At 45.8% G+C, this 15,219-nt stretch overlaps 1 protein-coding gene across 2 annotated transcripts in view; it reads left to right on the forward strand.

Annotated features, from left to right (window-relative positions):
• The window catches only part of HLCS (holocarboxylase synthetase), a 217,204-nt gene extending 204,853 nt beyond the window's left edge, over nucleotides 1-12,351 (forward strand). For both annotated transcript variants that reach the window (XM_019524393.1, XM_019524392.1), the window contains 2 exons: nucleotides 11,190-11,403; nucleotides 11,939-12,351. In XM_019524393.1, coding sequence (XP_019379938.1) covers nucleotides 11,190-11,403; nucleotides 11,939-12,110 — 386 coding nt within the window. In that variant the 3' untranslated portion in view covers nucleotides 12,111-12,351. The remainder of the gene's footprint in view (nucleotides 1-11,189; nucleotides 11,404-11,938) is intronic.
• The last annotated feature ends 2,868 nt before the right edge of the window (nucleotides 12,352-15,219 follow it).

The following is a 15,219-nucleotide window of genomic DNA, read 5'->3' on the forward strand; positions in this document are numbered from 1 at the left end:
GGGGGGGGGGGCGTACTACAAATTGCTGGGAACTTTCCAGTGCAAGGGCAAGACTTTTTCAGCATATGTGTTGCACTTAGAGCTGGTGTTACGATGCCTGGTGACCCAAGGAGCGCTTAGTGTCACTGACGCCGATCAGATACGGCTCCAGCAAATTCATATTGGGGCACTGTATAGCTTGGACTTACTCCGGAACCTCAACTTAGCGGGGAGCAGGAGCAGCCCACCTGACTTCAGTTACCTCCTCCGAGAGATTCGTGAAGAGGAAGAGATATCCAGACTCGGAAAGACTATGTGGGTCCCAGAGGATGTTTCCTTCCGGAGAGGACCCATGGGTCGGGTGCTAACAGTGGCTCCCCAAGAGGACACCTTGTTGGGAGTGGATGAGGAGCCTGTGGCTCCAGCACTAGCAGCTGCTGTGGCCAGAACCCTCCCCAGGGGTCAGCCCTCGCTCCGTCCTCGTGCCTCGGGAGGACCTCGGCCCCATACCTACTCTAGGGCCCCAGGATTCTGCTAATGATGTGGGGAGCTGGGACACATGGCTCGGGAGTGCACCCAGCCTGAGAACCCTGGATTAGTATTTGAAAGGTTAAAAGGGCAATGGGCAACAGGAAGCGGGCAGAGCAATGGAGTCAGCTCCACTCTGGACCCAGACAGACTCCTGCACATTACCCTCAGTAAATTCACTGCCAAAGGGGCTAGCGGGACCCTGTGTGGAGGTCCTTGTGACTGTGAGTGGTCTCCCTTGCCGGGCCATTCTAGACAGCGGGTCCCAGGTTACTATCCTATTTGAATCCTTCTATGAGGAACGTCTGAGACACCTGCCTTTGCTTCCCCTTACGGGGCTGGGACTTTGTGGCTTAAGGCAGGAACAGTATCCTTACAGGGGTTATGTAAACTTGAGGCTAAAATTCCCTGCTGAAATAGCTGGGGTGATGGAAGAAGTGTCAACCATCACTCTAGTATGCCCTGATCCAGGGTGGATGAAAGGGGCCACTCTCATTGTAGGGACCAACTCCAGCCTTTTCCAGGTTCTTGCTCACTACTGTAAACAACAGGCTGGCCCAGATTACCAACAATGGTTAATGATGCCTATCTTGTGCTCAGAGGTGTATGACCGATGGGAGCATAGAGAGATGTGGGGTCACCCTGATGTTGTAGGGACCATGCACTTCTCTGGAGCAAAGCCCCAGCGAGTCCCTGCACAGGGCCAATGGGCTTTGCCTACTGTATGCAATTGGATTGAGAGGGATGAAAAGAATAAGATGCTGGTGGTGGAGACCCCCACTGGGTGAGAGAGACCCTGTGCGCTGAGGTTCCCTGATGGTGTGATCGAGACAAAAAGGCTCAACCAAGACCTGGTTACAGTGATAATGGTTAACCCAACCTTGAAAGATATTGTGGTCCACCTGGGACAGAAGGTGGCCTTGATAAAAGAAGCTGAAGTGGTGAGCCCTGAGCAGGAGGGAAACCCCTCTCCAATTGACCCTTCAAGGTCCTTTTTTGGGAACTCCCCAGTGCCTGAAGCCTGTAAAGCTCGACTCAGAGACAAACTTGGGGTGCAAGCCCGTGTTTTCTCCCTGCATGACTGGGATGTGGAGGAGGTGGAGCATCATATTCATCTGAGCAACCCACAACCCTTTCGTGAAAGGTCTCGGCGCATTCCCTTCGCTGAGATGGGGGAAGTAAGACGTCATCTGCAGGAGCTCATGGACCACCGCATCATCACAGAATCTAAGAGCCCTTATGCCTCTCCCATTGTGATTGTGCGGAAGAAGAATGGCCAACTCTGTATGTGTATTGATTACCAGATTTTGAACTCCCGGACCATCACTGATCAATACACTGTCCTCCAGGTGCAGGAGGCTTTGGACTGTTTAGTAGGGAGCAAATGGTTTTCGGTACTAGACCTCCGCAGTGGCTACTACCAGATACTTCTGTGGGAAGAGGACAAAGAGAAGACTGCTTTTATTTGCCCCTTGGGATTCTATCAGTTTGAGCGAATGCCCCAAGGGATATCTGCGGCTCCTGCCACCTTCCAGTGACTAATGGAGAAGGCGGTTGGGGATATGCATATGACCCAAGTACTGGTTTATTTAGATGATATTATTGTTTTTGGAAAGACCCTGGAGGAACACAAAGAACAGCTACTCTGGGTACTCGATCAGCTGGAGTCTGCTGGAACTTAAGTTGGCCATTGATAAATGTAAGTTTTGCCAGGCCTCTGTGAAGTACATAGGACATATTGTATCACAGGAAGGGGTCATCACTGGTCCAGAGAAAGTAAGTGCTGTGCCCACCTGGCCTCGACCCAAGAACTTTAAGGAATTGAAAAGGTTCCTGTTATTTGCAGGTTTCTATCAGCGATTCATTAAAAACTGTGCTACAATAACTGGACCTTTAAATGCCCTAACTCGCAGACACCAGGTGGGAAGGTCACCCCGCAAGAAGGGGTGAAACAATGGCTTAAATGGTCTTCCTGTGATACGAAGCCCCACAGAGCCTTTTGGTCCTCGGTGGGACTCAAGATGTGACGATGCCTTCCAGGAGGTTGACTCAGGCACCTGTGCTAACATATGCTGGCCCCAACCGCCCTTTTATTTTGCACACGAATGCTAGCCTGTCAGGATTGGGGGCTGTACTGCACCAGGAACATGATGGACACCAGTGGTTTTTGCCAGCAGGGGATTGTTACCCAGTGAGGAACGCTATCTGGTACATAAGCTTGAATTGCTGGCCCTCAAGTGGGCTGTCACTGAGAAATTCCAGGACTGTCTGTATGGGACTACCTTCCAGCTGTGGACAGACAATAATCCCCTTTACCTATGTGCTCACCAGCGCTAAGTTGGATGTGACCGGCCAACGCTGGATTACAGCACTAGCCTACTACACCTTCAGCCTGCACTATCGAGCGGGACGAAAGAATGTGGATGCTGATGCCCTGTCTTGACAACTCCCCAGCAACCCTGGGAGTGTTTGGAGCCCCGAAACAGTGAAGACCATTTGCGACCTGCAGCTACAAGACCCTGTGGGGATGAGGAAAAGTACTGTTTGCATGGCTGAGGTGTTGGGGTTGCCCCCTGAGGGGATCCCACAGGCCTGGGTTCAGTATGCCATGCTGACTCCCTCTTCATTGCCCCAGGTCATGGCCACGGAATGGCGGACAGCGCAAGAACAGGACCCAGATGTGCGAGAGGTGCTGCATGCCCATAGATCAGGGAATACCTGCCCCGTGACCCTTAATAATGCTACCCCAGCAGCCCACCTCCTGTTGAGGGAGTGGGAAAGGCTTTGCTTGTTTGATGGAGTGCTACATTGGGAGGTGCAGGACCCAGAAGGATGAAAATATTGGCAGCTGGTCCTCCCTCAGAAGTATAAGGCCATTGCTTTACAGACCTTGCATGATGACTTCGGGCACATGGGGGTGGAGCGCACCCAGGCGCTAGCCCGTGAACAGTTTGTGATTGGTGTCTGTGGAGGAAGAATCTGCCCGCTCGAACTGGCTATCTACACACCATCCAGAGCTCAAAACCCATGGAGTTCGTGTGCATGGATTTCCTAGCCATAGAAGGAGAGAGGCACCGAAAGGGGAGTGTGCTGGTTGTGACAGACAAATTCACCCGGTATGCCCAGGCCTTTCCTACGCGAGATCAAACAGCAAGAACAGTTGCCAAAGTACTGTGGGAAAAGTACTTCTCTGTGTTTGGGCTGCCCGCAAGAATCCACTCCGATCAAGGGCGAGATTTTTGAGAGTCGGTTGTTGTGTGAAGTACTGACAGTGGCTGGCATACAGAAATCGAAGACTACACGCTACCACCCCCAAGGGGATCCCCAGCCCAGGTGCTTCAATTGCACTCTCTTGTACATGCTGGGTACCCTCCAGCAGGAACAGAAGGCCGCATGGAGCCAGCATATCGCGTACCTGGTGCATGCATACAACTCCACTAGGAATGATGCAACGGGGGTCAGTCCGTATTTACTCAAGTTCAGGAGGGAGCCCCAGTTACCTATAGATTTGTGCTTTGGGGTAGAATGAGTCTACCAACAATATTTGATTCATGGTCAATATGCACAACAGCTTCGGGATCATCTGCGTCGTGTGTACCGACTGGCAGCCAAAACTGCTGGAAGAAACCAGCAACGCCATAAGCGGCTTTATGATGCTCAAGTGCATGAGCAAGGGTTACAAGAAGGGGACCAGCTGCTGCTGCAAAACTTGGGGCTAACTGGGAGACACAAAATCGCTGATTGGTGGCGGGCTGAACCCTATACAGTGGTGCGACAACTGGGAGACCTCCCAGCATACAAGATCTCCTCTGAGTCTGGACCGGGTCGAAGTCGCATGGTCCAGCAGAAACTCTTGCTGCCTGTTGGCGAATTGGTGAGGCCCTTTCCACCCAAGAGAGAGCCACGAGAAGAGAGGCCTAGGTCTCCCTGTAGAAAGAGGCCTCATGCCACACAGCCAGCAGTTGTACCTGAAGCTCCCCCAGAGGACTTGGACTCTGACTGGTGGTACCCTACTGACTTTCACCCGAGCTTAGGACCTGCCACTCCTCAGGGCGAAGGGGAGACGGGGACTGCTGCTCGTGGGGCCCCGCCTGGCGAGACCCAAGGAGAAAACATCCCCACACCTTTACCTGCCAGTGGGGCAGACTCCTCGAGTGAGAGGGAACCCAAGTCGCCAGGGCCCTCATGGAGTCCTGCCCTAGACCGCACCCCACGACCAAGGCGGGAGCTTTGACCAGTCTGCCGCTTCACCTACGATGCCCTGGGGGTGCCAGGGGAGGTCCCCATTGCTTCCTCTTGGGTTCAGTAGTCCCGCAGGCTGGGGCCTGTGCTTCACCAGGGATGGTGAAGGGTTCCACGGAGGAGGATGTGACGGGCTAGCTGGCAGTGACTTAGCCCAGGGGTTTTGAAAGGGATTGGTGGACCTGGGATTCCCTTTCCTCACCAATCTGGTAATGATTTGACCCAGGGTTTCTGAAGGGGTAAAAGAGGATTGGAGAACTTGGGATTCCTTTTCCTCACCAATCAGGCCTCAGAGACTCACCCTTCATGTCCCCTGATTGGCCCCTTGGGTCACCTGGAGGGGGATAAAAGGGACAGCGCGGCTGACTCAGGGGAGACCAGCAAGGGACCACAAGAAAGGAGATTCAAAGATCTGGCAAGTGCTGAGCCAGTGGGGCGAGAGCAATTGCCTCAGAAGCACCTGAAGGAGTGGGACCTGCAGGCAGCAGTTGGACCCTCAGCAGCATGGCGTGCAGCCGGCGGGAGAGGCTCCCCACTGGGCTCTAGGATCCCCGAGGAGAGGCTGCAGCCAGCAGGAGAGGCTCCCCAGCTCCAGCAAGGATCTGAGCATTGACCTGAGAGGTTCCCGGGTCTGCTTCCAGCTCCTCCAATCAGAGGCCAGGTAGCTTGATGTGAGGCTGGGGCTCCTGGAAGGTCAAGACCCTCAGCAGCTTGGAGTAGTGCTAGCACTGGTGGCTGTGTGGCAGTGTTTTTGCCTACCACGTGGGAGGTAGGTCTGAGTTCAAGTCCCAGCTTTGGTGACTTAGGGTGAGTGAGCTAACAGGGAGAAATTCCTCTTGCAGTGGAAAGGGACCATTGTGTTTTCCCCCTTTCTCCCCCTCCAGGTACCAAGGCCCTATATTCCTTGTAATCTGACATTTTGTATTTTGTGCCTTTTGTACTTCCAGTAATACCAACCAGTATTGTTTGTTCTGCTGTTTGTGTTTTACATTTTGGTTAACCCTGTCTTTTGTCAACTGGATGAATATGTCTGTGATAGTAAGTGTCTAACCTTTGTTGAATCCTGCCCATTTGGGGCATTGTAGTGTCCCCTATATCCCCTGGTTTATACTGGTTATATTCCCAGTACTGTTCCCTCGTTAAAAGGTATGTGGTTAAGTCCCCATTAGTGATCTGGTTCTGCTCTATAGGGGGAGGAGAGTCCCTACACCTCCCACAGCGCTTGTGCACCTGATTTGATCCCTTCAATTGGAGAGGGGGTACCTCTTAGAATACCACCTGGGTTACACAAGCACCCATTCATATAATTTTATCTTGTGGTTTGTACTGTTACCTTGCCTTTTCATATCTTATCTTTGCTTTGCTGTGGATTTTCCCATCTCTGTTCAGCAAGGAACAGAGCAGATCTGTTGTGTATGCTCAGCAGCAAGTTCTAGCCTCAGTAGGAAGCTGCAGATTGTTCCTTTCTTCAATCTTGATATGTCTAAAAATTAAGTGGCAGTCCCTTGACAAATTCAGGAGGACAGACATAGCACGACATGTGGGTTTTTTGCAGAGATAATGAAGATGTGCTTCCTTCCCAGATAGCTTAAATATAAAGATGCAAGCAAATTACATAGTTGAAGTCAGTCACCATCTTTTTCTACAAAGTAGTTTCAGCCATTATTATATTTAATTTTGAATAATAAAAACTTTAGAAGTTGATTATATTTTTTAATGAGTTTACATATAGATAATAGAAACTGCATGGAGACGCTTAAAAGCTTCCTCTTTGTCTTTTTAAAAGTGCATGCTGCTTCCATACGTTTTTTTCAGAGCCATTCTACCCTGAAGGCAATATGAAATAATGAAATAATGTTCTGTCCAAAGACAAAATCAAACCCGTCTTGGAAAAAAAGGTCTTGAAAAAGAATTTACCTTCTTGTATAGGAAATCCTTTTACTGGCTTATTATTACACTTTACTTTGGACCTGGAATTGCTCAACACATGCACCAAAACATTCAGATTCAATCTGGAACTAATTCTTTGTTTCCCTCAGTGATCTTCAGAAAAAGATTCTTCACAACAGTAGGTCTGAAAAGATGTATATTTTAATTTGGTAATCATACCCTCTTAAGTTTAACTGAAAGTTTCTAAGATTTCTGTGCCATAGTTTGCACTACCAGTCAAAAGTTCTTTTCCTCTTGCCCCTCAATATTACCTCCAGGATGCCTGTGATGTCTTTCACTCTTCTGGTGACAGCCTTGAGAATACTGGGGAACTACATCAACTCCTTCTTGGATTAGTAGTAGTAGTGATATCAGATGGCTACAACAGGGAAAGATTACTTGCCATGCTAAAAGCAGCCATCATTTTCTACAGACGTGGCTTCTCTTTATAAACCAAGTTATCTGGTTCCAGAGAAAAGCATTCAGTGACTGAAGGGTAATAATGAATACCTGTAGATACAAAGACATCTAAAGATCCTGTGTGCCCTGGTCACAAGGGATCCTGGTTTTCTCTGTTAAAAAATCCAAAATTCTCTGCTTAAAAAACCCAAAGTGTGTGTTTTTCTGCGATTAAAATGAAATGCCACTATATATGTAGGTATCAGTTGAACAGTGTTTTACTGATGTATTTAAAATCTTAAAGCAGTTTGGAAGACTACCAGTGTCTCCAAACATTATAATACAATACGTTCTAAATATCTATGTATTTTGGCATTTGATTTTGGGTTTTTTATCATGGAAAATCAGAGCTCCCCTAGCCCTGCCAGCATACCTGCAGCCCCCTGTCCTGCCACTGCCAGCTCTACCAGCATGACCTGCAGACAGAGCAGGCCTTATGGGTGAGCAGCAAGGGCAACCACCCAGGGCAGTGAGGTGAGGGTGGTCGGTGAGCAGTGTCACAGCAGTCCAGGGCAGGGACCTACCTCAGCTTGGATGGGGCAGAGGATGAGACAGCAATCTGTGGGGGAAACCAAGCCGCGTCATTCCCAATCTGAAGCCCCCTACCTCCCTTGGCCCTGGAGGAGGTAAGGGGCCCCCAGCTGCTCCTCCACCCCAGACCCCCATTGTGTGGGGTGGAGGGTAAGTGTGTGGGGCCAGAGGGGAGGGGAAGAGAGTGTGTGGGACTTTCTGGAGCATGGCCCCTTCCTTGATTGTGTAGGGCTGGTTTAGACTTGTCAGAGCTTGGCCCCTGATGGCCCAAAATGGCCTATGCCATTGGGGCTGTGTGCCAAGCTCTGGCATGCCAGGACTGCCCTGTGCCACCAGCCCCCCCCACTGTTGCTGGGCAGGCAGGGAGCACCTCACCTTGGCAGCCATAGCAGTGCAGCTGGCATGGGGCTCCCGGCAGTGGCGGCAGCACTGAGTCTCCATGCCTCTTTCTGCCCTCCCGAGCTGGGTCCTGCCTGCTGGGCCATAGAGGCAAACCCTGCCAGTCCAGCCAAGCCGCAGCCCCATGCCCCACTATCAGTGCAGAAATCTGTGGGGGGAGGGGTGTGTACCCCTTACCTCCCCAACACATCACCAGTGCACGTACCTGGACCGCCCCTGTGCCATCCCCCCTCTCCTCTCCCCAGCCCGATGCTACAGGACCAGTTTGGGCTCATCAGACTTTGGCCCCTGATGGCTGGGACCAGCCCCAGTCCATTGGGGCCCTGCACCATGCTCCGGCATGCCTGGACCACCCCTGTGCCACTGGGGGGCCCTCCAATGTTGCTGAGCCAATTCATGCTCACCAGAGCTCAGCCCCTGGCCCTAATGGAACAGTTCCCAAGCCCTGGCCCTCCACCTCCTCCCTGCCCCCTAGACTTACCTACATCTAGCTGTCAGGGCTGCTCCCACCCCCCTGCCTGGCTGTATTGCCGGCCACACGTGTGCATGCATGTGGCACCCCCTGCCTCTGATTGTGCTCGCTCCCACTCCCCCCAGCCCCAAGCAACTCTTTCCAGGCCAGAACTCTGCCAGCATGCAAGGGAAAACCCGCTGTTTCCCACTTCAAAGGGAAAATACAGGTTTTTCATCTTTAAAAGGGAAGATACGCACTTTTCCATGGGGAACGGAATACCCAGATCCCTGCTGATCACCCACAAAGTGTCCATTTCTGAAGCAAAAACAGCCAGAAAGGCCCTTTAGCCAGCTGTCTTAATCAGGCATCCAAAGCAAACTCATGTGTCCATGTGTAAAGATTTCTAAGGCTTCAGTTTGATCTTCTGCTCATGGTATTGCCTGAGCAATTTACATTAGAGCCATTTTATAAAATTTATGAACAATGCAAGGATAGTTACTAGAACTGAAAGCTCCCTTCTCCCAGGAGGGGTCACCTTTCCCTGGTTATAGTCAGGCTCCCTCATGCTCCTTTTTTCTCTGACATATGAACCTTGTGTTCTTTTTAACATAGCGATCCAGCTTCAGCAGGGGAGGGGAGAGCACCCTTGTCCTAGTCTAGCCTACCCTGGAACCCGTTGTTAAAGTGGTGGTAACATATGGGTTTGTACTCGCTCATGCTGAGGAGAGCATTGAACTATATCAGTGGTTCCCAAACTCTGACAGATTGTGCACTACTAATTTAAAATGATACAACCTTAAGTACCACCATCAAATTTTTCAGTTCAACTTTAAGTACCACCAGCAAATGTTTGTCATATGAAGTAAGTAGAATAAATCTGTTAACCTGTACCAGTGACAAGTTGTTTGCATACTACTGGTGGTACCCATACCACAGATTAGGAACTGCTGAATTAGATCTTCCACTTCCTAATAGGTACTCTGGCAACTAAGCTGTTACAGGAAAAGCACACACCATCACCACCATCCATGCCTCCTCCTTCATCCATGTCCATATTTGAAAGAAAAGAATGAGGCTGTTGTCCTTACCCATAAAGACAACCTAAATGCCAAAGTTCAGGAGGGGGATTGGGCTATAAATTGCAGTCTCATATAGTCATCTAACTCAGGGCTGAAGGTGCCAGCTAAACTTGGGTAAGAGGCAGGCTTTTGGACAATACTCCGTGTTCAAAATTTCCTCTTTATTAGCTTAGGCATCTCCCTGGTCAGCACGTTAGCATGTTGGCTATGGTGAATCCCACTTTTAGGCACATTGTTTTTCCCATTTACTGTATAGGGAACTTAACCATCTAACTTGTGAATTCTACCACAGGAGCCAGGCAGATGTAGTTGACAGTGAGCATCATTGTGCCCAAGCCTCTGTTTTTGGATCTGGATCTAAATTCTTTATTCACATCTATCAAGTTTGAATGGAAATGGCGGTCTGTGGGCTATATCTGTTTTGCACAGTGTGTTAAGTTTTTCCATCTCAATTTCCTTGTCATCTTGTATAATATTCCTTTTCCCTCCCTTCTTTCAGTGGTTCGGATATATTTGGAGTAGATAACACTGTCGCCTATATAGTTCTCCCTTTCATGTGCATACTCAGCATTTTTAAAGCATCTTCATTATTGTAGAGAACCTCCTTTCTTAAGGTAGTTCAGGGTGAATTAATTACACATTTTAAAAGTCTCATTAGTATCAAGGTTGTAAAATAACATGATCTGGAGCTTCCTATCTTATCCCTAAACCTGAGTGACAAGTCTGATTCTGCTTTCAAACTGCATAAGGAAAGGAAAGTCCACGTTATTAGGGGAGGGAAAAATGAACAGGTAATTCAAGATATTTCTTTACATCCCTCAAAGCCTGCTTCAGCAGGCTGCAAAAAAGGCCCCAAGAGCCATATTTAAACAAGAATGGCTTTTTGCCAACATTATCCTAGCTGGAGTAACCTCAGTGAGGAACTTTAAGCTTCTAAAGGATACTATGGCAAGATAGATTAAACGAGCTGGAGTCTAATCCTGACAGTTAGATTCTTCTGGACTTTTCCCAGCAAACCAATTGCTGACTTGTGAGCTTAAGAAAAAGGCTTGCTTTTCAGAACGTGAAATCAGTTAACTTTAGTAAATAGAAGAGACTCTTAGTCACGTTTTAGGCTGCTAGATAAAATTCAGTCTCAGAGTATAGTTTATCATCTGCTCTCAGATATTTTGGTAGTTATCTATCAACATAAAACAATTGAAGAAATTTTCTGCTTCAATGGCTGTATGACCAAGTTAGTTAGTATCTTTCTTGATACTAATATTTAGTTTAGTCTTCATTATGAGTTTGTTAGAATGGGGGCTATATTGGAGCTGTTTGAAGTGGCATCTATCAGCAGAAGGGAATTTAAGGCAAGATACTGAAATGTAAGTTAGGCAGGAAAGGGGATGGATTTGGGAATACAAGAGAATGAAGAAAATTGATACATTAGTGGATACAGCTTTTACAAAGATTTCCCACCAAATGGCCATGGAAGGACAGGCATATTTATTTTTATGGTAAGAAATTGGTTGTTCATTACTTGGAAAGAGAAGAATTTGGGTTTCCTGTACTATGCTGTTCTTTCTTTTTTCCCTTTTCTTACTCAGGTTTTGGATTTAATGTGAATAATAACAACCCTACTATTTGCGTCAATGATCTCATCAAAGAGCACAATAAAAAATATGGCACAAAGCTCAAGTGCTTAACTACAGACTGTCTGATTGCAAAATCTGTAACTGTGCTTGAAAGACTGATAGATACTTTTCAGGAGAAAGGGCCTAATGGAGTTCTTCCCCTTTACTATAAATATTGGGTGCACAGGTAAGCACAGCTTTATTTTTTGTTCATCTCTTCTTTAATTCCCTTTTAAGAGAACTAAGCAAAACTCAGTTATCTGCCTTTCATTGTGAGTGTTCTAGTGGAGTACCTTTAAAGAAGTATGGACTGCCTTGTGTTTTATCTGGTAAAATTATATGAATATTTGTGCTAGAATGGGATAAATTAAATTAAATTAATTACATTGTGAGGCATCTTGCATGCATCATTTCTAAAACCAGAATGTTTTGGTTTTGATAGCTCTTTGCTTTGCTTAAGTTGAAATTCTGCTGTATTAATGAATATTATACATGAGATGGAAAAATAGATGGCCAGGCTTTCCACAGAGACGTGTAAGGAGAAGATTAAACATAAAGAACATTTCTCTGAAGAGCCAGATAAGTGAAGAATAACACTCTCTTTAGTAATAGAGACTTTAGGGTCCCTCCTTTACTGTTTAGCCTAATCGCAGAGATGTAGTCATCCCCATTGAATTGTTTTTCATTCTGTTATAACCTGTTCAATTTAAATTCTTTTGCAGTGGTAAACAAGTCCGTCTCCAGAGCGAGGAGGGCCCAATAGCATGGATTGTTGGTATTGATGATTGTGGATTCCTTCAAGTTCATGAGGAAGGCAAAGGTGTAGAGTCTGTGCATCCTGATGGTAACTCTTTTGACATGCTGAAAAACCTTATAATCCCAAAGCAGCAATAGCCATCAAGTTTGGTAAAAATGGCTGCTTTGAGAAGACTGTTTAATATTCAGGGTCTACCAGTTAAACTTTACTGCAGACACTGTATCAAGCTGGTTATGATTTAGAGCTTAAGTATAGAAGCACTATGCTCATAGACTGATGGTTGCTTTTACACTGCTGTTTTATTTCTGTTGGGTTGTCTAGCCAGTGGCCCAGAGGAACAGTTAGCATTTTTCATGTTGTATACTTAAAAAAAAAAAATAGGGGTGAGAGGGAGCTAGGAGTTGGCATAAAATGGCTCTTTCCCTTAAGACTTGGTTTCTTCTTTCTTAGCCTGGACATCTTACTTAGAAGCTGATACAAAAGTTAGTGGAATCTCTTTACTGAAAATCCTTATTCTGTCACTTGCCTCAACTTAAAAGTTACTGTTGGTTGTTATTATTGAAAATAGGGACATAGTTGAAAAGGATCAGGTTTTACTGTTTCACTCTTATGCAGTAGACTTACAGTCGAAAATGCCTGTGTGTTTTTAATAAACTCTCTACATAATGAAGTTTCTTCCATGGTTGTGCTTTGGGTATCAGCAGTTAAAATATTTAAATGACTTTCTATGCATTTTTGAAGAAGTGTGTTCTGCTTCCTTTATCAGCTGTGGAGGACACTCCTGAAAGAATTCACCACACGCATCCTAAGGGCAAATGTTAGGAATGTTACTGTTCTGAGCTTAAGGCATCACTCTGTAGGTAGATTACAATTCACCTGTAGAAACCAGTAAGACACTTTTCAACTTGGTTTTCTTCACGTGGGCCTCTGAATCCTTCCTTCATCTTATAATTCTGCCTTGCAATAGTGGTAGATCTTTTGCACCTCTCTTATGTCTGGCCTTGTGTTGGGGCTTCTTTACCATCAGTGCCTATGAACTGAATTTGTGTAAAGTTCCCAGAATTGAGGTGTATTCTGCTTTTTATATCCTAAGATGGTTAACAGGATAAAAATAAATCACCCTGTTCCTCCTTAAGCCATGGACTTTTAAGAGCATTTTATCCTCTTCCATAGTTGTCCAGTCCAGAGGAGACTACTGAATCACTATTATCCCCTGTCTCTTGCCATAAAATCCCTAGTCTGAGAATGATTGTCAATGTTTGATATATTTAACTTGATCTATAAAACAACAAACTCTATCCAGATGTTAAAATAAGAGACAGAGCCCTGCTTCTCAGGTCACCTACATAAGCAATAGTGAAAAAAAACAGAGAAGTGTTCTTTATTTGCAGTTGGCTACCTGAAATCCTGGCCATTTTAGGTTCATATTATTTCAAGTTCATATCTAAAGGCTGCTTTCTGGAGGAATGACCTGAAACCTAGTCTGCACACATCAAGTGTGAACTGGTCAGTGGTCAGCATTGTTTCCTAGTGTGGGTTGCCCATTTGTTAGCTCCATACCCCTTCCCTAAGAAGCGGAGCACAACCACTTAGGCTCCCACAAATGTGCTCTTGTCTTCTAGCCAGAAATGGATTTTTGTGGGTTAAAGTTCACTTAACAAATAATCAGAAAATGTTAGTAGATTGTCTCAATTACAAATCCAAGCAGTTTTAAGGAAAGGAAAGAAGCTGGCCTGTAATGGTAGATTAGGGTAATCCTTACATATTGAAGTTTGGATTATTTGGCAATAAATTGCCGGAGATTAAGTTGTCCTCATTATACTTAAAGTAAGGATTTTGAGCTCCATATCATAGTCTGTCTCTCACTTTTTTGGTTTCCCAAATGGAACAGTTTTTGCATCATACAGGACTGTACACTCAAACTGTGAAAGAAATAATAGTAGAGTCTAAGCAGAGCTTGAATGACTAATTTAATATAGTATATGTGATCAATAAGGTTTGACTTTTTTCTTCCCACTGCGTATTGGTGACAGAAGAATATAGCTGGGTTTTAAAGTGACATTTGGAACAGGAACGTTTGGCTGCTAATTTGGTAAATATGTATTAACATATATTGCTGGGGCTGTTTAAAACTCAAATCTGTCCGATTTAGTAACTTCTTGAAAACAAAGAAAAAGTCTGGCCATGCATTCACAGCTTCCATGTCCAGATAGGGCCCTGGTCTCCCTTCTTTGCTTATCTTTCTTTCAGTCTGTACATGTTACTACCTGCCAGGTGCAGATGAAAGAATTTCAACACTGCTTCTTTTTCCTTGCTAGCTTTACCTTCTATCGCTAGTGAAAAGAAAACTCAACATAGCTTTTAGCTTTTCTTAGTCTGTCTGATTTCATCATGAAAACCTCCCCTTAATACAGAGCAGCACATTCCCAATCTGATTCTTGTATGCCTGGATTAGTTCCAGGAAGCTGCTGTTTGTGTTACAGTTCTTAATATAAAACCTGACTACCACAGTTAGGGCACAGCCAGCCAGCCTCTCTGTAAAGCAGAGTTAGCATAGGTAGAGCCATATCAGACTACTGATTATTATTTTTTCTGAACAGAGTTGATTTTAAGTAGCCACTTATGTTTGATCTGGCGCATACCAGAGTGACTTAATTAGCTTGAATAGCCCTTGTGAAAATTTTACTGTGAAAAATTTCCTGATAAATTTTGTAATCAAGATAAGCCCTGACTTGAAAAGCCTCCAGACTCAAGTACATGTAAACTTCAGGGAAGGTTGGCTCTAGAGCAGAATTTGGTGCCTGTGTCTGGTATATTTCATAAAAGAAAGCCAAGACTCTGGGTCCAGTCACTCCAAAACTTTGGGAAGATTTTCATTCATTTTTAGGTGTGAAACATGTAGCTCAGGCTGTAATACTTTTGTACAGACCTGTAAGCCTACAAAAACATTGGTGTCTTTACTGGAACTCACTATGGGTCTGCCCACATGGATTGTTTTGAAGGACTGGACCGTATGGCAGGCTTTAATTTGAATTACTCTTCTTAAAACATGTTCACCCTGTGCCAGGACAGATAAAAAGCCAATGGAAAAAACTATAAAATGCTATTCATTAAGGGAAGAACCAAATGTCTGTCTAACTTAGTTGCAATGGCTAGGTTCTGTACAGCAGGCAGATATATTACTTTATATAAAATGCCAGTCTTTTATAGTTGCTGTCGTTACTTTTTTAATGTATGTGAGAGCTT

This window comes from Gavialis gangeticus, unplaced genomic scaffold, assembly GCF_001723915.1.
Source record: "Gavialis gangeticus isolate Ggan-Ray unplaced genomic scaffold, GavGan_comp1, whole genome shotgun sequence".
Lineage (NCBI taxonomy): Eukaryota > Metazoa > Chordata > Crocodylia > Gavialidae > Gavialis > Gavialis gangeticus.